General features: G+C 35.7%; 1 protein-coding gene across 2 annotated transcripts in view; it reads right to left on the reverse strand.

Moving 5' to 3' along the window:
• LOC131163327 (cullin-associated NEDD8-dissociated protein 1) overlaps positions 1-23,931 on the reverse strand; it is a 91,841-nt gene that overhangs the window by 48,873 nt on the left and 19,037 nt on the right. The window contains exons 4-6 of one of the 2 annotated variants that reach the window (XM_058119898.1): positions 17,139-17,349; positions 4,550-4,715; positions 4,279-4,408 (exon numbers count right to left, since the gene is read on the reverse strand). In XM_058119898.1, the coding sequence (XP_057975881.1) occupies positions 4,279-4,408; positions 4,550-4,715; positions 17,139-17,349 (507 nt within the window). Of the gene's footprint in view, positions 1-4,278; positions 4,409-4,549; positions 4,716-9,985; positions 16,318-17,138; positions 17,350-23,931 lie in introns of those variants that run through there. The other variant, XM_058119899.1, reaches the window with a different exon arrangement.

Raw genomic sequence — 23,931 nt, forward strand, 5'->3', positions numbered from 1 at the left:
GGGTCGATAACTGATAAGGTTTGTGGCTAGAGTCGATGTGGATTTGTGGTAGTGTTGCCCAATTGGCAGAGTTTGGTTACGGCTTCAGGGCTGCGGTAGAACACAATAAACGAAGGTTTCTTGATTCTAATGGCACAAAGAAGGGCTGCGAGGGCACTAGGGCTTTTTGGCCTGATTTTAAAAGCAATAGGTCATATTTGGCTTGGCCGGTTAGGATAGATTTGGGGGTACAGTGTTGCAGGATGTGAGCTGTAGTACAAATTGTAAAGGCCTCAAAAATTTTTTCAATCCTGGAATGGGCTCAAGGAACTTGGGCCACCAACAGAGAATCTTTAAAACAGCCATTTGTAACAAAGAAGCCCAACAAAGGAGGTTCTTTTCTCCTTCTCAGCAATGCTGTTCCACAGTTTTAAGGTCTTAAATTTGGATCTCAACCAAATTTTTTAGGCTTCAAATATATAGAAATTTCAATGTTGCTGTCAATTTCAATTTCAATTTTAAAAAATGAAGGAAATTAAGCATAAAGCATGGAATTATTTTTTGAAACTTTAGAAACTATTAGTAGGCATGATAAAGCAAGATTTAAAACTAAAATGTTATAAACAAAATACATCAAGGAATAGTGAAGGTCTGTAATATGATGAGCCTAAATAGCTTCTGAATAAAGACAAACCCTCAATTGTTTCAATATTGCAAGCTTTAATTTGAATTATTTGTTGTTTAATATTTCCTTTCATAATACTTAATTTTTTAATTTTTAGTGTTTAATATTTAATAATTTTTGTAAGAGTTTTCACAAGAACAAAATTTTATCTTTACCCAGTGAATCAACAGTGCTCATTTTCCCTGCTAAAATGCCTCTCATTCCCTCCTACCAAATCAGACATTGGACAACTGATTCAGTCTCAACCAAAGACAGAGCCTCGTTTGGACAATATTACCTTCCAAATTTCTTCCATTTCCATAGGCATATGCCACAAAGGCTTGAGTTGCGACTGGATTCTAACTGGGCAGCCACCTTCTTCTTCAGTTGATAGAGTCAAAGATAACAACATATTATGGTGGTCTGTAAACTTTAATCTGATCACTCTTATTTTCTCAATTGCTCATCACAAGGTAGAGAAAAATAAAGGAGATAGTGGGGACAATGACCATGACTCACTGATATACATAACTTCTTTTCCATTGGTGATTTGAAGCTAATGCTCCAAGATAAGATGGAGGCCTGGGTGAACTATTTGCACACTGCAAATACATCTCCGTGGAGGTGCACAATCTAAAAATCTGATAGCGAGTTTTTCTACAAAGAACATCTCATTCGTTTTCCCTTTGCTATTATGGTTTTCTTTTTTTTTTATCTCATGCTTGGATTTTTTTATCAGCAAAGAGTAAATTCATAAAAAGGGCACCAAGGGGGTGTCACCCATTTACAAACAAGAAAATAGGCAGACAAAAAAAAAAAGATGGATCAACAGTGCGACAGCATATCCAAGAGATCTAAAATGAAATGTTTCCAGCATGCACTGCAGATTGAACCAGCATGAAAGCATAGTAATAAGCCAACTGTCCCTGAGGATTGTGGTAGATGTTCCTTCAAAAGCTCTAGCATTTATTTATGTCCAGGCAATCCAGAAGACGGTAGAAAAAGCTTCTTCTTTTTTTTTTGCTTTCCCTAAATACCCTCCCAAGCCTAGATTTCTTGCCCACAGATTCAGCAGTGAATCAGTGACCCAGTTCCATCTTGAAAGAACAGACACAGCAACAAAAACAAAAAACAAAAAAACAAAAAACAAAAAAATAAAATGATTTTAACTCCCAGCCATGGACATTTCTAACAAAGAGGATGTTCTAAGTAGTCCCATTAACGAAGCAGTCCACATAAATACTCAGAAAAGCATCTTTGTTGCAAGTAAGATTAAAAATTACCTAACATTGAGAACTCAGAGTGATGAGCCGCATCATCATGCCAAAACAAACTGTTGTTCCCTTTTCTAACATGGAAGTGAGTGAGGGTGAAAAAATCATCCTACACATTCCTAATAGCTTCCAAACACTAACCCTATAGGACTGCCTGGGCTCTCTAGATGTGCACCCATAAAGCAATAACCTTCTCCAAAGAAATTCCTTCTCATTCATGATCATGACACCCATTTACCCATGAGGGCCTTGACAACAGGGAGAGAACTGAGACCCAAGTTACCTCTTGGGATTGGTTGCCAGAGAACCACCCATTTAACCAAATGCAACTCAAGAACCTGCCCCTTATTTCGCCTAAAGAAATGAAGAGATACTTCAATCTTTTGGCCACAGAACAAGGAATAGGGAAGAAGGACACAAAGTAATCTGAGAAGTTTAACATAGGTCACTCTACGGCACTTGTGCTTCCAACCAGCCAATATTTTTCAAATTTTTTGACAGTAAGGTCCCAAATAATTTTTCCTTCAATTTTGCCACAAGAGGGAGCCCAAGGTAGTTCATCAAAAAAAAAAAAAAAAAAAAGTGCCAAGAAATTGCTATTATTCACATTTCCACAGCAAATGAGATCACTCTTCCCAATGACTTTTAAATCAGAGATTGCTTCCAAACAGAGAAGTAAGCATCTGAAATTAAGGATTTTCTAAGCTTCCACCTCACATGAGATCATGGTATCATCAGCAAAGAAGAGGCAAGAAACTTCCAGCTCCCTCCCATTTCCCTCCACTATCCTTTGCTGGGTTATATCGCCTCTCTTCCCATCATAATGCTGTGATTTCCTCTTTTCTATGAGGGTTTCCTTTTCTAGGGGCTTTCACTTTAGAAGGGATTTTTAAATGATAGAGAGGTGCAGGAGCTGTATTCTTTACTCATTTTACTGAAGAGTTCCAATATCTCCAACAATAAGAGTGATGGACCTGATGGTAGAGTTTGGAGAATTAGCTGTGACTCTCACTTGTTTATTCATCGTTCTTCTGCTTGAAAATTGGGGAACTCTCTTTTTTGGGGTGTCTGGAGAATTATGGGTCTGTCCAATTCAGTGCAAAATATGTTGACTATTTCTTTTGCTGGCTTGGGAAAGGCAAGGATGCTAGAAGGATGTGGAGATGTACTCTTCGGGCTGTGCTGTGGGAAATTTAGCTGGCAAGAAATGCTAGAAGTTTTAAAGGGAAGAGATTATCAGTGAATTTATTTGGGACACAATTCAATATTCAGCTTCTCTTTGGGCTTACGGTGCAGACTGTTTTAAGGGTTGCTGTTTTCAAGATATGTCAAAGCAATGTTCTAAAAGGCAAAGGCATAAGGTGAGGCATTTAACCCTTAAGAGGTGAGGCATAAGCCTTAAGGTGTTGGGGCGTAAGCCTTCTGAGAATTTTATTTTTATGCAAACAAATTACATATATAATTACATGAAATAAAATTTTATTTTTATGTAAAAAAAATATAATTTTATTTTTATGTAAATAAATTACATATATAAAAATTAAGAAAAATCAAGAATATAACATGAAAAAAAATAAAATGCAATTTGCAAACTACTTGCTAGCCATTCAAAAATTGCTCACTTGAGTTCATTACTTAAATCATGACGAGATAGCTACAACACTACAAAATTCAAATTATTTTCAAGATCTAAGATACAACTCTCATTTATTGTAGGAAGGTTCAGTTTTAAGAGTTTTAGAAATCAACTCATATTATGATATTCCTTTTATATAAACCTAGAGTTAAAATTTTCTAGCTGAATCTAACTTGAGAATCACACACCCAAAATGTGCAAGCCTTAACTAAAAAGGCGCAAAAGGCATGCCATTTGTAAAAATGCGAAAGCCTCAGTGTGAGATTTGTTAAGCATCAGAATGGAATAATTCACTCCATCCCATTCCTACAACCATTCCATTCCAACTTGATTCCATTCCTCTCCTCATTTCATTTCACAAACCAAATGTGTCATAAGAGTTTAAGCATACATTCAATATAGATTTGATGTGGTCTATAAAGCTTTGATTTGGTTAACGAGAAATTCCTACTGTTTACAATCATAATTTAATTTTTGTCTGCAACTGCACACAATTCATCGTATTTCTCTTTTAAAGAAAACAAATTATTTAAAGAGGCAACCTCAATCTAGGAATACATACAAGTGAATATTTGTATAAAAATGAACAAATATTAAGAAAGTGAATATATCCAAGCAAAGAAATTTGAAGAACTAGGTGACTCACTGACTAATTTATTATAAAAAAAATGTCAATAAAGTGGAAATAGTTTAGCAATTTTTTTGAAAACTTTTTTAGTACTTACCTCAGAGCTCCAATCATTTGAATGTTAGTGCGAGTCATTTCAGGCTTTAAGCCCTTATTTTTCAAGAGTCTAACAACTTCTACAGTTGCCTTTGCCAACAAATCATCCGTCAAACTAGATGCAAGAGAAGCTGAAGGAGAAAGAAATTAGCAATGTTATACACCCACTTCTCCACTTATTCAAGACCTCCATTCATATCTAGGTGTGGCAGCTAAAGAACTATATACTAAACATTATGATCAGTACATTTATCAAGTTTAACAGAACTTACCAATACATGACACAGCCTTCTTTCTAACAGAGGCATGATTGGAGCTCAATTGGGATAATAATGCACCTAATAAAAGTTCATGATCGGATGCCAACAAATTCCCATATCTATGAAGAACGTCACATAAAATATCAAGACATTCACATTTTATCTCCGTGCTCATTCCCTGTGAAAAGCATGCAACACAAAATTAGATATTGAATATACTGAAATATAGCATCCATGAAAAAAATAAAATGTCAAATACATTGAAGAATAATACCATGAATTGGTCATTTCATTCAAGAAATATATTTGTTTATGTTTATGTTTATGTTTAATATCCAATACATGAAAAGAATGGGACAGAACTGGCATCCATAACATTGAAGATTCTGGGAAGCCATTATTTAACATCTGGTCAAAACAGCATTATTTTCTGTTAACAGTGACCTCTGAAATCCTCTCCCAAAGTGCTTCTTTTAGTATTTATATTGAGTCCATTTTCATTGCACCCAAAAAAAAAAAAAAACTGAACAAATGATGCATCAATTCAAGAACTGGATGACACATCAATTCAAGAATTTGGTGACACTTCAATTCAAGAGTTTGATGCATATTTATATAAATAAACAAATATAGAACAATAAAAGGACTAAAAAAACATTTAAAACTATTATCAAAAAACATCTTCTATGAAATAGAACGCTGAATCTTAGGCACATTTGAAATCATTGTCAAAAAATTATGAAAACAATAATTAGGAGCTAAAAGATGGAAACTGGCAACACATTCGATTATATATCAAAAACTGAAACAAATTAAAAACCTACTTAAATGCATCATGTGCATCATTTTTGTCTTCAAACTAGATAACAATTAGGACATAAGAAACTGACCTCCCCTGAGGTTTGGCAAAAAGACAAAGACCTCAAACACTGAAACAAATTAAAACCTACTTAAGTGCATCATCTGCATATTCATTTTTGTGCTCAAACTAGAAAACAATTAGGACAAAAGACACTTACCTCTCCTGAGATTTGGCAAAAAGACAAGGACCTCCCTGAGGTTTTAAAAATCTCAAGGACCTCCCCTAAGGTCTCAAGAATCACAAGAACCTCCACTGAGGTTTGTCAAAAAGACACAAACCTCCACTTGTATTTTGCAAAAAGACAAGACTTTTAAGTAAAGGTTTGTGTCTTTCTGGCAAGTCTCAGGTGAGATTTGTGGCTTTTTTGGAACTTTAGAGTTTAGAGGTTAATGGGATTTTGGAAAGCTCAAGGAAGTCCTTGTCTTTTTGCCTAACTCCAAGGGAGATCAGTGTCTTTTACCCTAATAATTAATTACCTTATCATCTGTCAATCGTGATAAAATTTTTCATCACCAAGTACTAAGCAATTTACACAAATCTGAATAATACATCAATAAATTACATTAGAGACACGACAAAGAAAATACGATTAGGACAACGAAAAAGTTTTAAATCACATTTCAATTTTATGTTAATTATTCTTCATTAAAAAAACTGCGTACAAAATTATTTAATCTAGAAAAGTGAGCTCCAGATACAAAATACTAAACATGTTGTCACAACAAAAGAAAGCCAGAGCTCAATTGTCAGCAATAACATAATCTGAAAAATGGCAATGCAAACAAACACATTGTCACCCCCCAAGTTCTTTTACTGCATCACATTGAAACCAGTCAACATCAGATAGAAATGGTACCAAACAAGCCCTTAAACACTGAATGTACAGTCCTATCAGCCAAATATAATCCACAAAAACAATTTAAGAATTACACTATTTATACTGAACTAATGCATTAGTAACTTAATCAGAATAATATCCAAAAAAAAAAAAAAAGTTTGTTAAGAGTAATTCTTCTCAAAAAAAATAATATCTAAATCACAAACATGTAGAAAATTAAGTTGCCTAACCATCTCATTGTGATTAAGACTGATATCAAAATGTGGTATACAAACATAATGAAAACCTTTTTGGGATACACAAAAGGAAAAGCTCATGCTAATGGCACTAATTATATTTATGCATTCACTTATAATTTTGCTGCTGTTTAAGGGCAGTCAATTTCCTTTTTATTTTTTAAGAAATAACAGAAGATATTTGTCGATATAGAGAATGGAGTGAAACATGAAAAGGTGAACAAGTACTCACAAGAAAAAACCAAAAAATAAGAGGACACTAAGAAAGACAAGATAATAAAACTATGCCCCCTCACCATCTAACCGAACTGCATTTCCTCAAAGATCAACCAACCTTACTCCCATCTTATCCATCAGTCGTAGAGCATCAATATCCTTACCAACAGTAGTCAAGATAACATCCCCATTTGTGAACATTCTCTTCTTCATCGCAACCATCCCATCAGATTCAAAAATAGGAATGCCATCTAAATCTTCCAGCAGAGTTGGTGATGCCAGACATATCAGCCATGAAATCTGAAGCATCTGAGATGTACCCACATTTTTCATCAAATTCAACCAATAACAGACCACTAACACGTGCAAACTTGCAATTACAATTACTTTCATTGTCAGATATGTCACCTCATTTCTTTTTAACCTTAAACTTAACTCCTGCACTAGCCTTATCGCCTGAAACATCTTTCATAACTGCCCGGCTCTCTTCAATGGTAAAAACTACCATCATAATTCATCTTTAGATTTCGTTGTCTGCATAATCAGAGTCAACCGACTCTCACCAAACACTTTCATGTCTCAATACCTACCTGTAGAAAGTTTGACCTAAAACAGGCCACATTCAAGCACCAGCAGCACCCATCACACAACTACAATATCAGCAGAGTATCCTCAGAAACCAGCTATTGTCAATCTTGATTCTGATTTCCCTGAACCTTCATCAAACCCTCAATGAGCAAATCCCTTAGATCCAAGGACATGCCATTAACCAGCAATCAATTGGATGACTCCACACAATCACTTCCCTTCTCATTATGTGTCACTACCTTTCACCCGTACTAGATCTCCTCATATGTCTTACAACCCAGAATCAAATCTGCCGCAAAACTGACAAAGCCCAGCTCCAACTCCTGTCTTTGTTTCAATGAAGACCCAACAGCAAAGTTAGAAGCCTGTTTCATTGAACTCCTAGGTGGATCCTTGCGCCAAAAAAGCATCGTGGGCCTGAATTTGATTCAGTTGCCACCCAACCAACTTGTAGTGACTTCGGGCCCTTGGGCCTATATCCCTCTTTCTAATTTATTATTTCACACACTTGTTAGGCCTCACCCACTGTTGGGTTCAGTCCACTCAAATTGCAGCCTAGAACCAAAGTGCTATTAATCACTCCAGGCCTACAACAATCCATGAAAGCTCCAGGCCCACAAGCAGCATCCCCTTCCTGCTTACATGAACCTAATACCTTAACTGCCCACCTACCTGCTTTCTAGCCACTTAAGCACCACACTGGATCCACATAAATCGACCACATATACAGAACTGATCACCTTCCTTGCAATTTCTGGCTCATTAATCCTTTTCACCAACTCATTACAATCGCTATCTCCCTTACCCAACACCAGCTTGGCATCATATTTATTTTCAGATTCCGCTCGCACAAATAACTTCAACGAGCAAACTCCCACCGTTGAATCTTTTTCAGCCCCCATGGGCAAAATAAAATACCCCTTACCATTAGACCTTAACACAATTCCAAAAAATTTCTCCAACACATCGATATGTGTTTCACCCAGCAGCAGAACTTCCCAAATGTCTTCTGGTCATTCAAACAGCCACAGAAGAAATGGCGTTCATAAACCCACTGTGCTGCCGTTGCCATAACCCTAACTCACTTGTTCCACAAATGATTAGTTTCTAACATTTAAACAGAGCACCGTAAGCCTGCCTTCTCCAATCTCAGATTCAAGCATGTGCCATTGGTCCGGATTTTTTTAGTGGCCAACCCCTTCCATCATAACTAGGGGTGAGCACAATTCGGTGAAAACCAAATTACCCAAATTAACTGAGTCAATTCAGTCGGTTCGGCTCTGTTTGATTTTGATTTTAGGTAAAAATCGATTTTCAGTTTTAGGCTCGGTTTGAGAATTATCTAATTTCGGTTAACCGAATTATATATTAGTAATAATTAATAATTATATATAATTTATATAAATTAGCTCTAACCAGTTATCATTTAGATTTTAAATTTAGGGTTCCATACTTCAATTCCAAATTTCCAATTTACAGCCTCGAGTATTTGCCCAATTGCCCTTGCCGTTGCCAAAGTAGGTTATCGTCGCCTTGCAGCCCTCACCCTTGCCGTCACCTAAGTCCTCTCGCGAATCGCAGCCCTTGCTCTTGCCGTTACCAGACCAGGTTCTAGTCACACTTGCCGTCGCCAGACCAGGTTGCCGTCGCCTTGCAGCCCTCACCCTTGTCGTCGCCCTAGCTGTCGCCTCAAGGCTCTCACCCTTGCCGTCGCCCTCCTTGCCGTGGCAGTTGCCGCTCAGCGCTTGGCTAACTTCCCCTTCCCCTACTCTTGTGAGTCGTGCTCATGATCATTGATCTCATCTCTAAAGACCCAAAATAAAAACTCTCAAAGCTTGGAGTCTTCAACCTTGGATTAATGGTATCATTTCTTTCATCAAGTATTTAAGTCTGCAATTTGTTAAAGATAATATTGCATCCTTAGTGATTGTACTTTGTCACAAATAGAAACATGGATGCAATAGAAATGATTTTTGAAAATCAATAAGTTGAGTATCAATTGAAATCTGGTTCGACCAAATTTGGTTAACCGAATTAACTGAAAATTCGGCTCGGTCGGGTAATGTTCGGTTAATATGTCTAATACGGTCAGTTCAATCTTGGAAAATTCTTAATAGACCTTTTTCAGTTAATTCTGTTAATTAACTGAATTACCCAAACCGACCAATTGCACACCTCCAATCATAAAAACCAAAACTAGTATCACAAGAAGTGAGCAAAGCAGGTAAAGAGAATTGGTTAGGGGAGAAAAACGTAAACATTAAACATCTTGCAATAGAAACCTAGTGAAAGAAGACAAAGGTCAAAGAGATAAAAATAGCTCCAACTAATAGACAATCTGCCATAGATGAGAATGATGCTATGGTCAAACTCTAGCTTCCCTCTCTCCTAAATATATTATTATTATCGAAGTGCAACTCGAAATGACCCATTATCTATACTCCTTAGTTGGAACTCCCTTCCACTTGAAGCCTAATTTGGAAAGAAATTAAAAAAGATAAAGATAAAACACTTCAATAATGGAGAAAATGCTACTGATGGCCTTGAACAGTTTTTTTTTTTTTCCCTTTTTGTTAAGAGGACCATAGTTGATAGTTGTTAGAATAGTGCTATTCTCAGACATGGTATTAAATAACGGCCGTTACGTAACAGGAAATCAGGCCTCCGATACTGTTACAGTCCACTAATGCGGTGAGCAGAAAATTCACCTGCGTAATGGCCGTTATACTTACATTACGGCCCGTAACAGCCGTTACGCCACATTACAGCTGCCGTCAGCCCCCTACACCATACCTTATCTCCTCGAATCTGCTCCATTTTGTGTGTTTCTCCATCGTCCAGCTTAGATCTCCTGATTTGAAGCCTCCAAACAACCAAAAAGCATCTTCGAAGCCTTTGATTTGTTGTTTGAACTTTGACGTTGTGTTCCTCAAGTCCACAGGTCGGCTGACTTGGCTGAGCTCCCTCTTTTTCTTTTCGTGTCCTTCGTCCAGCTTAGATCTACTGATCTGACGCTTCAAAACCCCCAAAATCAGCTTCAATTTGTTGCTTGAAGCTGTGCTCCGCAGGATGGCTGACTTGCTGAGTTCCCTCTTTCCCTCTTCGTCTCCTTCATTCAACTTAGATCCACTGATCTGAAGCTTTGAAACCCCCAAAATCAGCTTCGATTTGTCGCTTGAAGCTGTGCTCTGCAGGTCAGCTCCATTCGCAGGCTAGCAGCTCCAAAAATCAGCTTCGATTTGAGGATTTGGAGGCTTGCAGCTCTCCATTCGCATTTTGCAGCTTCAGCCATTGTCGAAAGTGGGTATGTCTTGTTCTGACTTCATTGGTTCATCCAGTCTTCCTTATCTTTTTGATAAAAATATATATTTAAAGCAGCAGCCAACAAGAAGGCTTGGAGCCTCCACCTAATAGCTATTACAGATTACACTATTAGTCTATTATATACCATACAGTTCTGGTGTAGGCTATTGTGTAACCTAATAATTAGTAATTACTAATTTATTATACATTAATAATTTAGTTTATTTTATAATTTCAGTTTATACTTATTATTTAATTACTTTTATTTTATTTTATGTATGTAAATTTGTAAATGATTTTATAAGTAGAATTTATTACTTAAAATAAAAATTAGTATAAAATATAATATCTATAGAGTTACTTAGAGAGTTAAGAGTACAGATTTATATTTTATAATTAATAATTTAGTAAAAAAATTATTAATAATATTCTACATATTTATTTTTTTAAATACCTTGACAATTAATAATTTAATATTAGATCTACAATTTATAATAAGTCCTAATTTCTACACAATCAATCAAGTGACTCAAGTACACTACCTTTTAAATAATTAAATTGTAAGATCTACAATTCTATATTTATTTTCTTAAATTGTAAATTGTAATATAAATTATCATATGATATATGTATAAATCAATTAAAATTTTTAATAGTTAGCAACTTAAAGTTTAAATTTAATCCATCATTTATGTAATATTGTTATGTAATTAACTAATTAATTAATTACGTACAATTTTATTCTTAATTTATTGTATAAGGACGATAACTTTTTCATTTTTACTTGTGTAGAAGTCATCTAATCAAGCACCAAGATGTCGCGTGATAAAAAAGGAAGTGAAGAGCTACCTAGTGAAGGCATTGACGGGCATTTTGCTACGCCAGTGGAAGGTAGTAGACATGTTGTCATATGTAAATTATGCAGAAAGACAATTAAAGGAGGAATTACATGACTAAAACAACACTTGGCACATAAAGATGGTCAGATGTCTTCGTGTCCAAATGTAACCATGCTGTGAGAGAAGAAATGATGAAACATCTACAACAATATGCAAAGTAGAAGAAAGACAAACAAAAAAGGCAAAAGGAAGTAGAAGCTCAAATTAGAGGAGATTTTGAAAATTTGAGCGACAAAGAAGATTCATATGAGAAAACAATGATATTTGCTTGACAAAAAAGCATATGAGCACAACAAGAATGGGAAGAGAGGCAAAGATTTAGGGCAAGAACTGGTGGAAGTGGTAATTATTATGAACAGGGCGGTGGCTCTAGTAGTAGTGGTAGTGGCTCTAGTAATGGCGGTGGTAAATTTCACGACTGTTACGCTCGCTTCCCGTTACATAACACTCGCGTCTCCCCGCGTCCCATGACACCCGCGGCCGTTACGCGATGTTACCACTTACCCGCAACCGCGATTTTGAACCATGTTCTCAGCTCAAATTGTATGGAAGAATTGCATAAGGCTGTTAATTGAAGGTGAATTGTGTATCAAATTGAATGGCATAAATCGTGCATTTCTGAAATGCCTCAGATCCAGTCAGAACCAACTCCTCTAAAACCCAACTTAAAGCATTAAAAACACTTATTTTATAATAATAACCTTCAAATTTTTTTTATGCGTGCTGTCCTCCAAGAAAGAAAACAGAAGTATGTTGGCCTTCTTATTCTGCACATCTCTTTTCTGGAATTGAAGAAGATCAGAAGAAAACTAGAGGTGGAGAAAGAAAACCAGTCTTGAGAAGAGAACAAAAGTGGTGGGTAAACTTTATGTTGGAATGCTGCCTTCTTCACCCTCCAGATTAAAAGGTCTGATTTTTTTATTAGTTTTTTACACTAATAGAGGCCGATACGATACATGGGATTTTTGACAATTTAATTTGATAAGCACTATGCAATACATATGTTTACATATTATTATAAAAAAAATAAGTTGGGACAAAAAAAGAATAAATTGTAGAAATATACAATTTGTTTTTTTTTACTATTTATTATTTATTTTCATCATTCAATTTGACTAATCAATATCTAAATAAGCGACAAAAACGAAAATAGCCTTACAGAGAACTCTACAAACATTGCATTAGGAATCCAAAATAATGCTCTTTTGGGTCATATAAAATCATCACTCAAGCCTGATATGTGGGACCCAAATGAGCATCATGTCGTATTTGGCATGCATGTTTGTAAGGTTGCCAAGAATGCAAGCAACACTATTACAAAAAAATGTTTTTATCACCCTATCATATAATAGCATTTAGCTTAGAATGCATGTGATTTTGAAAGAAGAATACACAATTAAATTGACCCATTTAGGATATCTTTTAAACAAAATAGGCAATTAATCTATATATCTACCCATGCATTTAATGAATGTGTTAGTGTTTGGGACACTAATACCCCTCAAAATATTTTCTTTTGTCAAATATAAGGATAGGCTTTTCTTTTAGGCAAACCTCAAGGAGGTCTATGGAATTTCTCAAATCTCAGAGGAGGTCCTTGGGATTATTAAAACCTCAAAGGAGGTCCTTGTCTGAGGTTAGTGTCTCTTACCCTATTTTTTAATTCAAAATCACAAGAAATTAGAATTGGGGTTTTGGAGGCCATAAAGAGGCCTTTCTTATGCTCTTATGCACATAAATTTAATAAATTTTGTTTATGCTTTTTATTCACTTTCTCTTCTTGTAAGCCCTTTCATTAAAAATGATTTCTTTCTTATTGAACACAATAAAGTTCGAAATTTTGCATTCCCTAAAAAGCCATAAAGTTCAAATTTTTTCCCTTGATTAATCTCCTTATGTTTTCCAAAAAAAGCATACACATGTTCTTATTTTTGAACATGTTAAACTTACACCATAAACATAAATTTTAATTTTTTAAACTTGGATCATTACCTTATTTTTTGTCTTGAACTCCTAAGAGTTGGTGCTTTTGAGTCACATAACTTGTTAAGAATTTCATAAAAACTAGGTTAACTTTATACTTGATAGAAGCGGAATAGTTAGATCAATTTTGTGCTTACTTGATAGAAGTGGAATGGTTAGATCAATTAGTGCTTACTTGATAGTAGTGGAATGGTTAGATCAATTTTGTGCTTAAAAAGAGAAGAAAATAGAACTTTAGGTCTCATGTCACCTTCACAAAACCATTCTTCACTCTAGGAGTATATTGTTCAACCATTGAGAAGAAGGGGAAGACTACTCACTGGCTAAGGTGATGTACTATTGTTCCGTTGTGTTGTTAAGATTCAAAAGTTAGCTTTTTAGTAGTTTTTCAATTATTATCACTTTCTTAGGTTAATTAATTTTTTTCCTTCTTAACCTAAGAAAGAATATGCATGAAATATTATTCTCTATAATGGTTGATAAACTTCAAAAGTTCAATTTTTTATTATTTTTTATTGATTCCTTCACTTAAACAAAATGAAGTTCATTATTTTATTAGTATACCTAACTCATCCTCTTACTTTTCATTTGTTTAGAGAAAGCATGCACATGGAATAAGATTTTTTGAATAATCAAAATTTAAATGTATTTTATTATTTTGCTTGTTGTTTATATATCAATGTATGCATGTTATTTAGAATTGACTTAGGAAATTCTACCGAATCTTATGATTCAATTTGATTCTCAATTCCCAAAATTGGAATTTCATTTCACAATTCGAATCTCAAATTGACAACTATGGCAACATGATCAATCCATATTTGTTAAAATTTCAATGTATTTCATTACTTTATTTGTCTTACATATATGCATATCATTCAGAATCAAAATTTCAAATATTGTACCATTCGATATGGTTCTTAATTCATGAAACTAGGATTCCAATTCACTATTTGAATTTCAATTTGGCAAGAGAGGTGGGAGGGAGGAGCCCAAGGAGGGTTGTGAGGTAGGAACATTTAAGTAGTGAATATTTTTAGATGCTAGCTACTTGTGGTAGAGGAGCTAAGGCATGTATAATTATTTCTTTTTTCATTTGCATATACAATTTTCCATATATATAAAATACTTATTATAAATAAAATGACTACTTATTAAGAGAGAATAAAAACAGGGTGGTGTGCAAACTTGACATGGAGAAAGCTTTCAATCACATCAACTGGAACTTCCTTCTCTTCGCTATCCGGAATGAGTTTTAGGGAGCATTGGTATAGTTGGATCGCTCATTCTATCAACAAACCAAGATTCTTGGTGCTAATCAATGGGCACCCCACTGCTTTCTTCCACTCTTCCAGATGTCTAAGACAAGGGCACCCTCTATCGCCCTTTTCGTTCATCGTGGTGATGGACGTGCTAAGCCTCATGTTAGCAAAACCATGATAGGTCTATGGAGGTCACACACTCCACTTCGCTAATGGCACTACCATTTTTTTGTGAGAGTGACCCTCTCCACATTCTGAATCTGAGATGTATCTTGGCAAGGTTTGAGGCGGTTTCGGGTTTGAAAGGTAACCTTGGACAAAGTGAAATCATTCTAGTTGGAGAAAATGCAGATGGGCCTCTCCTTGCTGGCCTTCTGGGCTGCAAAATGGGTACTTTCCCTATTAACTACCCTGGGCTACCTATCAGAGCCAAATTGAAAGATTAAGGAGTGCAGATTCCATCAATGAAAAATTCAAAAAACGGTTGGCTTGATGGAAGAGAATTTCTTATCAAAAGGTGGCAAACTCACTTTCGTCAAAAGCACCTTGACAAATCTCCCTATTTACTTCATATCTCTCCTTCCCCTACCAAATTCAATTGCCAAGAGACTTGAGCAAATTCAAAGGAGGTTTCTTTGGGAGAGCTTCGAGATGGAATTCAAATTTCACCTCGTCAAATGGAGCATGGTGAAACAACCCTTTCATTTAGGAGGCTTGGATTTGAAGTTCTTCCATATATTCAATAAAGCCATGTTATAGAAATGGTTACGAAGATTCATGATTGAGAAAGACCGCCTTTGGCGGGGAATCAGTGCTATGAAATATGGGCTTGAATATAATGATTGGATCTCCCAGACTAACAGAGGACCACACGGATTTCATCAGGAAAGGCTGGAACGATTTTGCTTATCGGATCAGGTTTCAAGTGTGGGAGGGGAGGCAACATTTATTTTTGGCATGACTTGTGGAGCAATCAAGAAGCTCTTAGTGCCTTATTACCAGCCATCTATAACTTGGCATGCGATAGAGACGCCTGCGTCAATCAAAACCTCCAAACCTTAGATCAGGGGCTCTTTTGAAATACCCCCTTCCTTAGAAATGTGGAAGATTGGGAACTCAACCAACACATGGACTTCCTTTCTTTACAGCTTCCAACACCATAATAGCACTGATCTTCCTATTTGGGCCTTAGAAGAGAAGGGGGCCTTCACTATTAGATCCTTCTACAGGAAGCTCTTCCCTTTGGAGTCAAACAACTTTAATTTCCCTTGGACTCAAATTTGGAAGACAGCAGCCCCACAAAAGTTGCCTTCCTTGCATGGGAGGCTACCCACAGCAAAGTTTTGACTATGGATAATTTGCAAAGATGGGATTTTTCAGTAGCCGACACATGTTCCCTTTGCATGGCTGAGGCAGAATCTGTTGAGCACATCCTCCTTCACTGTGCTTGGACAATGAATCTCTGGAATATGTCGTCGATTCTTATTGGACAAAGGTAGATTATCGCAAACTCTGTGGGAGGGAAACTCTAGGCCTGGAAAGGGATTCAGGCAAAAAAGGAGAAGAGAAAGACTATGTCCCTCATTCCCCTTGCAATATTCTGACGCGTTTGGAAAGAGAGGAATAAGCGAGTGTTCAAAAATGAAACCTCAACAATCCAAAAAAGCAAAGAACACTGGTTTACTGCAGTCAATAGCTAGCATGGTAGGACTGTTATTAATGACTGATGTAATCTTTGATTTGTGTGACACCCTTCAGGATGCATGATTTGCTGTATCATGGGCTCGCATCCCCTTGAAGCCTCTTCAATGAAGTTTCCTTTACCTATCAAGAGAGAGAGAGAGAGAGAAGAAAAAACGCATGACGGAAGCCAAAGTATTAATCTAAAAACGCAAAGGGAGGACAAAGCACCTTCAATGAAGTTTCCTTTACTTATCAAGAGAGAGAGAGAGAGAGAGAGAGAGAGAGAGAGAGAGAGAGAGAGAGAGAAGAAAAAACGCATGAGGGAAGCCAAAGTATTAATCTAAAAAAACAAAGGGAGGACAAAGCACCTTCAAAGAAATAAAGCGACCATTTTCCAGACTACAAAACACCCAACGAAATAGCCCCAAAAACATCAAAAGAAATAGCTCAAAGTGAGGCCAGAACACTACTATATCCCAAAGAACAGGAAGTGTCAATCTATCCCAAAAACTCCTCTCATTTCACTCCAACAACACCACTCAAAGAATTCCAAACAAGCACACCTCCACAATATCTCCCTCTTACCTCCACTAAAGCCCTAAACTCAACCCTGACAAAAATTTCCAACTATTAATAATATAGATTAACTGCACAACTGTGTTAATCTTCATGCATAAAATTTTCTTTCATAGTAATGGATAAGTGGTAGAAAGAACATTTTAGGATCTCACAGGGCTAGTTATTCCTTTTATCAATTGTGGAGAGAGAGAAACTAGAACACATTGGGCAACAGATGAGGCAGCAACTTCAGAAACAATTGTCTTCAGAGCTATGCTTGCAATATCACGATGCTGATCTTTCCCGTTTAGCAGTTTAACACAAAGTTTATTGGTCATCTCCAAAACCCGTGCCTCACTCACCTTCTTCACCAATGGAGCAAGACTGCAATAGCAGATCAAAAGGGGGAATTAGAATTTTGAATGAGCAAAGCAACATGAACAAAAATATTTTTTTAGTAAATCAATAAATGAATTTCTAGGAACCATTTCAGGAACCCCCATCCATGTGATAAGCATTTTATCACAGCCATCTCCATGACCCCCTTAACATAGGTAAGCACTAAAGTAATGTGTGATGATATTTCAAAAATAAATACAAAAGAAATTCACAATGACTGGCCCCTGGTTTGCAATTTACCACTATATCACATAACGAATTGAGTTACCATCTATATAATCACAAGAAGAAACTGAGTTATCTAATAATGGACGAAGGAATGAGAGTGTAGCTAAAAGGTACAAAACATACATAACATGGCCCACATGAAAACCTAATTAAAACTAAAGAACTTCAATAAATTAATGAGTAAAAATAAATAGATACAAAATGAAAAGTCAATAGTCTTAGACATTAGAGCAGAATGAGACTTTAATATTGGGACAATAAAGATACACATACAAGTGATATTTCAAATGACACAGAAATCTCAATGGATTTTAGCAGTATATTATGTTGTTTCAACTATTGTGTCTTCCAATGAGTGATCAGGAAAACACTAATATTGATTTTTTTGGGGGAGTGGGGGGAGGGGGTTGTGTTGAAGTACGCCGCAAGATGGAGATTCATACAAAGCAAAAAAAACACGAGCAACAAAGGAATAAATAGTCCAAAAAAATGTAAAGTAAAAAAGAACCCCCCACTCAGATCCTAGAAAAATTAGTTCCAAAAAGAAATATAGTTGGATTAATCAACTACCAGTAGCCTCAAAGGAAATCCCTGCATTCTCAAAATCCCAGAATTAAAGTCCTTTAAAATAAGCATAGGTATCTCAAATTAAAGTATTTTCTTCCTATTCTTCAACTAGATAGGATTAGTAAGAGAAGTAGAAAATGACTGAAAACATTACAGAAAGAAAGATTCTACCCTTAATGATCCAATAATTATTGGATTAACAAAGCAGGGAAATTTCAATGTTGAGGATAGAAAATATCAAAAGAATCAACTCCGCACAAGCACTGCTGCAATGACTAAACCGGCATGACTGGATTACACCAATAACCTCTTAAATTAATAAAGGTACCAACCAACAAAACAATATAAAACTGGAAAGACACTTCAGAACAAACATCAAAATCATGGAGACTCCAGCCAAAGGTAAGTAAACAGAAGAATTCTGAAAGTGGAAAAAACTAAACAAATTTATAACAGAAAAAGACACTGATGCAAAACAAATACATAAAAACCAGAAAAGAGGGATTTCCCAATAACATGCTCTCAGTAAATTACACTGCTGTGTTTTCATATTATCAAGGTAAAAGCAGAAAAGAAAAAAAAAATTAAAATAATGGCTAACTTAGTTTTACATCCCACCATTGATCCATTGTGCTCTAAAAAATTATTAACATTGTGTTTTAATCAATTTTAGATGATTTAAGCAGTTTTACAAAACCAGATAATGTTTGATTGACCAATATGAATTTAATTGTTTCACCAAATAATCAATCAAAACAAAAAATGATCCAAGGATTATCCTACATTTTTTATAGAGAAAAGAAGCTTTATTAAATTAGGATGGAGAAGGAGATGCAATGAAGGAGAACAAGAAATCCTCACTCACAAAAACCCAGTCCGGGTTGACATCTTGAAAACATCATCCCTTAAAACAGCCAGCACTACAAACCCAATAAGAATCCAAATCTCTCACCCTATCCCAAAGAAGCCTACTAATAATATCTTTCCAGCAAAAATTCTAACATTCCTTTCCAGCCAAATTTCCCATAACACAGCACAAAAGGCACACCTCCACAACTTCTTTACATCCTTACCTTTCTCAAAACCAGTAAAAGGTATAGTCAAAAGCTGCTTCACCAACTTTGGACAGGCCCATGCTTCACCAAAAATTCCAAAGAGAGTATTCACAAATCCCAAGCAAAAGAGCAATGTAGAAACAAATGAGATATCCTCAGAACTATTCCAACACATGAAACATACATTGAGAGAAAAGACTTTAGCAGGCCTCCTACTATGCAGCAGATTGTTGGTGCTAACACTGTTAAGTACCGTAGCCATTCAAACACCTATAACTTAAAAGGAACTTTCATCTCCCTATATACCACGATAGGGAGGAAAAACCACATCAACTTCAATAAAATTAGAAAACAAAGATTATTCAAACAAAGTAAGCCAAATTTATGGGAACATGTAGAAAAACGTAAAAGGAAACACGAACGGCTTTCCATATTAGAAGCATTCCCTCAAATTGTTCGTCAGAAGGGTCCTCTTTCCAAAAGAAAAAATGATCACCAGCTTTAAATTTCGGTCATTTCACTAAAATGACCGACAATCCCAGGCCAAAATTCACAAAATTTAGGGAGTACCAACCAAAATTTTGGATATATAAAATAACAGTTGTGGAAAAAAATAAAAGCAAAATTTAAGGCTTTATTTTATTTCTAAAAATTATTTACAATCATCTATTTCAATATTTCCCAAAGTTTCATTCATAACTTCCATAATTTATTATGAGTTTCCAATATTTCTTTTCATTTTTTTGATAAACAAAGAATTGTATTAAAAGAGAGAAGAATGTAAATCAGAAAATTAAAAATAAAATAAATAAAAAAGGAGAATAAGAAACCCTCCCTTTACATTAATAAAAACTAGTTACAAAGAATGCAACCCAAACAGAGAACTAAACTCAACATAACAGGGCCAACCAATCCTGGTGCAAGTCTTCCAAAGAAACATGACAAAAAAAAACCATTTGCTGACACCCACAGCCACGCAAGATATACCACTCTACCCCAGAGCAAACTGTTAGTAGTAGCCACACCTTTGAATATTCTAGTGTTCCTTCCAACCAAACATACCAAATAATAGTCATAACGATGCAATGCCATAGAGATTTCCTGTCCTTTCCTTTGCCAAAACCCATAAAGTTATGGTATAAAAAGCCTTCAAAGTGTATAGACAGACCCAATTTTCACCAAATATACCAAATAACTTATTCCAAATAGCCATTGTGAAAGGGCAATGAAGAAATATGAGCACGAGACTCTTCACTCCTCATGCAAAGGACACAAATGTCAGGGGAAAAGGCATTATTAGGTCTTCTCTTCTGAAGCAAATCATTGGTATTAATTCTTTCAAGTATCACAGTCCAAATGAAAACTTTTATTTTGAGGGAGTTTTAGCTTTCCAAATCAAAGGATACAAAGCAAAAGGACCAGCAGTAGAATCACAAGTCAAGAAGGTGAAAAAAGATTTATAAGAGAACTCCCCAGAAGTATCTAAACTACAAACCTTATTATCACTCTCCAAATGAACATGAAAAAAATTGAGCAACCCGGTCAACCAATATTTCTTTTAACCAAACTCAAAAATTCTATCAAAGTTGAAAATTCCATCAAAATTTCCGTAAATTGAGACCCTAAAAATTTCAATTGGAATTGAAATTTTAGTCCTTGAGCATCACAACCCAAACAAGCACCCTTGAGAAACAAACATGAAAGAGCTTCTTAAGTATAGCACAAATTCTTCTTTTTCCTCTTTTGATTTAGTGTATATCCCTTCCCCAAAGCCTACAGGCTTTTGCCACTTGCAATTTTAATTTCATCATATTTTCTACATTGCACCAAATCATCACAAAATCTGCAATCATTTAGTTTTAATTTATCAGTGTAAAAAAATATATATTTTCTATCATCTACTTACCAAACATGAATAATTATTTAAGTGGTTATATATTTGTTAATTTTTCATCATGTTTTAATAAAAAAAGAATAATATTATTAACAGAAAAGGAATACACAGGACAGGAGAATAAGAAAACCTCCTCTAAGGAGTAAGGAACAAAAGAGCAAAATCAGAAAAATAAAATTTTAATACAAAACAGCAAAACAATAACACTAAACATCCTCAAAAGACACTCCCTCAACAGCCCATAATGAAGCCAAATGTTGAATCTTATCCCAACCCAAAGACCACAAAGTCTTCTTCTCCTTTATTCTATGAGTGTTCCTTTCCCTACAAACACCCCACAATACGCCACATCTCCAAAGAGCTGATTTTTCTTTGCTCCTTCCAAACCCTGAAAAATAAATAGCCAACATTTCCTCCACCAAACCCCAGAAAAACCCAATTTTCAGTCCATTCCAAATCCTCCAGGAAAGAGAACAATGCAAAAATAAATGAGGGGAATATTAAGAACTATCAGAACAAAAAACACACATCTGAGCACAAGGCCTTCGATGGCCTCCTACTCTGCAACACATTGTCATTGTTAACTCTATTAAGAACAAACCAATCAAATAAAAGCCTTAATTTTATGGGAAGCCTTAGCCTTCCAAATACTATGATAGAAATAAAATGGATAAATTCTACAGAATTAAAAACTCAAATAAAGATTTGTAACTTGCAAGAGAAATTTCCGAAAGAATCCAGCAACCATTTCCTCACATTCTACCTATTGGAAGGTTAACAACCCTCCCACAACGTCACCAAAGATGCAAATTCCACCACCTCTCTATCATTCAGAGCTCTACAGAAATGAATATCCCAAGAAAAAGAGCTGAATACCCCATCCATGGGTCTTCCAAGAAACGAACACAAAGCTTTTTTTAATAGAAAAAAAAAAAAATTCATTAATAGAGAAGGGAGAAAAATTACAGAGAAAAAGAAGGATAAGATATCCTCCTAAAAACAAATAAAAGCAAAGAAACAAAAACAATTACATCAAAACCCTCCCACTGAAGATCTGACAGTAAAAATTATTCGAAGAAACCAAAAGAACAACCCAAAAAAAAGCCACGAAAGTAACTCTATCCCAAAGAAAATGGCAAGGGATTTATTTTGCCATTGAAAAGTCTTGCATTCCTTTTAATCCACGAGATTCAAAAAATCTTGAAAACTGCACATCTCCATAAAACTACCTCTAACTCCCCCCAAAAACTTCTGTACTGCGCCAATGAAAAAACATCGACAGTCAGGGAAACACCAGTGTCTCTTAAAAAACTAAGAAAAGGAAAGCCAAAGCTGCCTAGCCACCCGACAATGGAGAAACAAATGATCACTGGACTTAATCCCTCCAAACACATGGTAACAAATCTGAATTCACAGCCTTGTAAGGCCTCCTCACCTGCAGCAAATTATTGGTATTAAGCCCAAAGTCTACATAAAAGCCGTGATCTTGAAATTAGTACCAGCTATCTCACTCTTCCTAAAAATAACTTGAACCTGAAAACACACTCAAAAGGCTGTAATATGGAGAAAACAAAAAGACTCCCTACATTCCTCTAAGAAGAAGACAATGTCATGAGAAAACTAAAGTTGAGACACTATGGCCCTCTAAGTACCCACCTCAATACCTCTCACAAACCCTCTATCAACTGCCCAGTCTATCATTCTGCTCAAACAATCAACTACCAAGATAAACAAGAAACCGGATAATGGATCTCCTTGCTAAACACCTTTCAAAGCTCAAACCGCAATTTATGCTTTCCTCTCCAAAACCTTATCTAAACACTTCCATTTAACTCAATTATAGACCTTTTCAAAGTCCAATTTGAACACAATACCTCACATACTCACAACCTCATTAGCCACAAAAATGGCATCCACAATCTGCCTTCCTCTCAAAAAAACACTCTGCCCTTGAGAAATTGCTCTCCTATCACTAAACTCAGGTCACAACGTATTTGCAAGCACCTTCGCAATGATATCATAAACACCAATAGCCAAATTAATAGGCCAAAAATCAACACATTGACAGATCTACTTATCTTAGGCACAAGTTATGAATGTTAATACTCTTACCAAAATCCCATTAATGAAAAAATCTTTTACTATCTTCATTAAATCCACTATAACCACATCCCAACAATCCTAGGAATAAAAAGTCAATATTAAAATCATCAGGACCAAAGCCCAAACACTACCTGCCTAACCTCACTATCCTCAAAAAGTTTTGCCAACCAAGAATGATGATCCACAGAAAAGGGATTCCACTCCAACCCCTCTACCATGGGCCTACACTACACATCTTTTAAAAAAACAAAAAATGCAAAAAATCACTAATCTCCCTTGCTATCGGAACAAGATCATAAATAACCTCTCCCTCCCTCAACTCCAAATCTGTAATAACACTCTTCCTCCTCTTTACCATTAGCCAAAGTACGAAAGAATTTAGTTTTACAATCACCCTCCCTAGCCATTTAAATTGTCTTCTGCCTCCAACTTCTCCACTAGAAACCCCTCCTCCTCTTTCCTATCCAACAAATCCAAATATCCCAAAAAAAAAAATTAAATTTTGGTCTCCATAAGCTTCTAATTCCACTTATTAACCAGTTCCTTCAATTTTTTTAGTTCCCTCATAAACCTAAAGCCCTCCCAACCCCTCAACCTCATCATTACAAGTATCCCCCAACTAATGGTGAAAGAAGTATGATCCAACCACATATTTTCAAACCTACAAATAGTGGGTCCCACCTGCTCTTTCTACACTTTTAAGAAAATAGAAAATGATCA

This window comes from Malania oleifera, chromosome 9 (assembly GCF_029873635.1).
Source record: "Malania oleifera isolate guangnan ecotype guangnan chromosome 9, ASM2987363v1, whole genome shotgun sequence".
NCBI lineage: Eukaryota > Viridiplantae > Streptophyta > Magnoliopsida > Santalales > Ximeniaceae > Malania > Malania oleifera.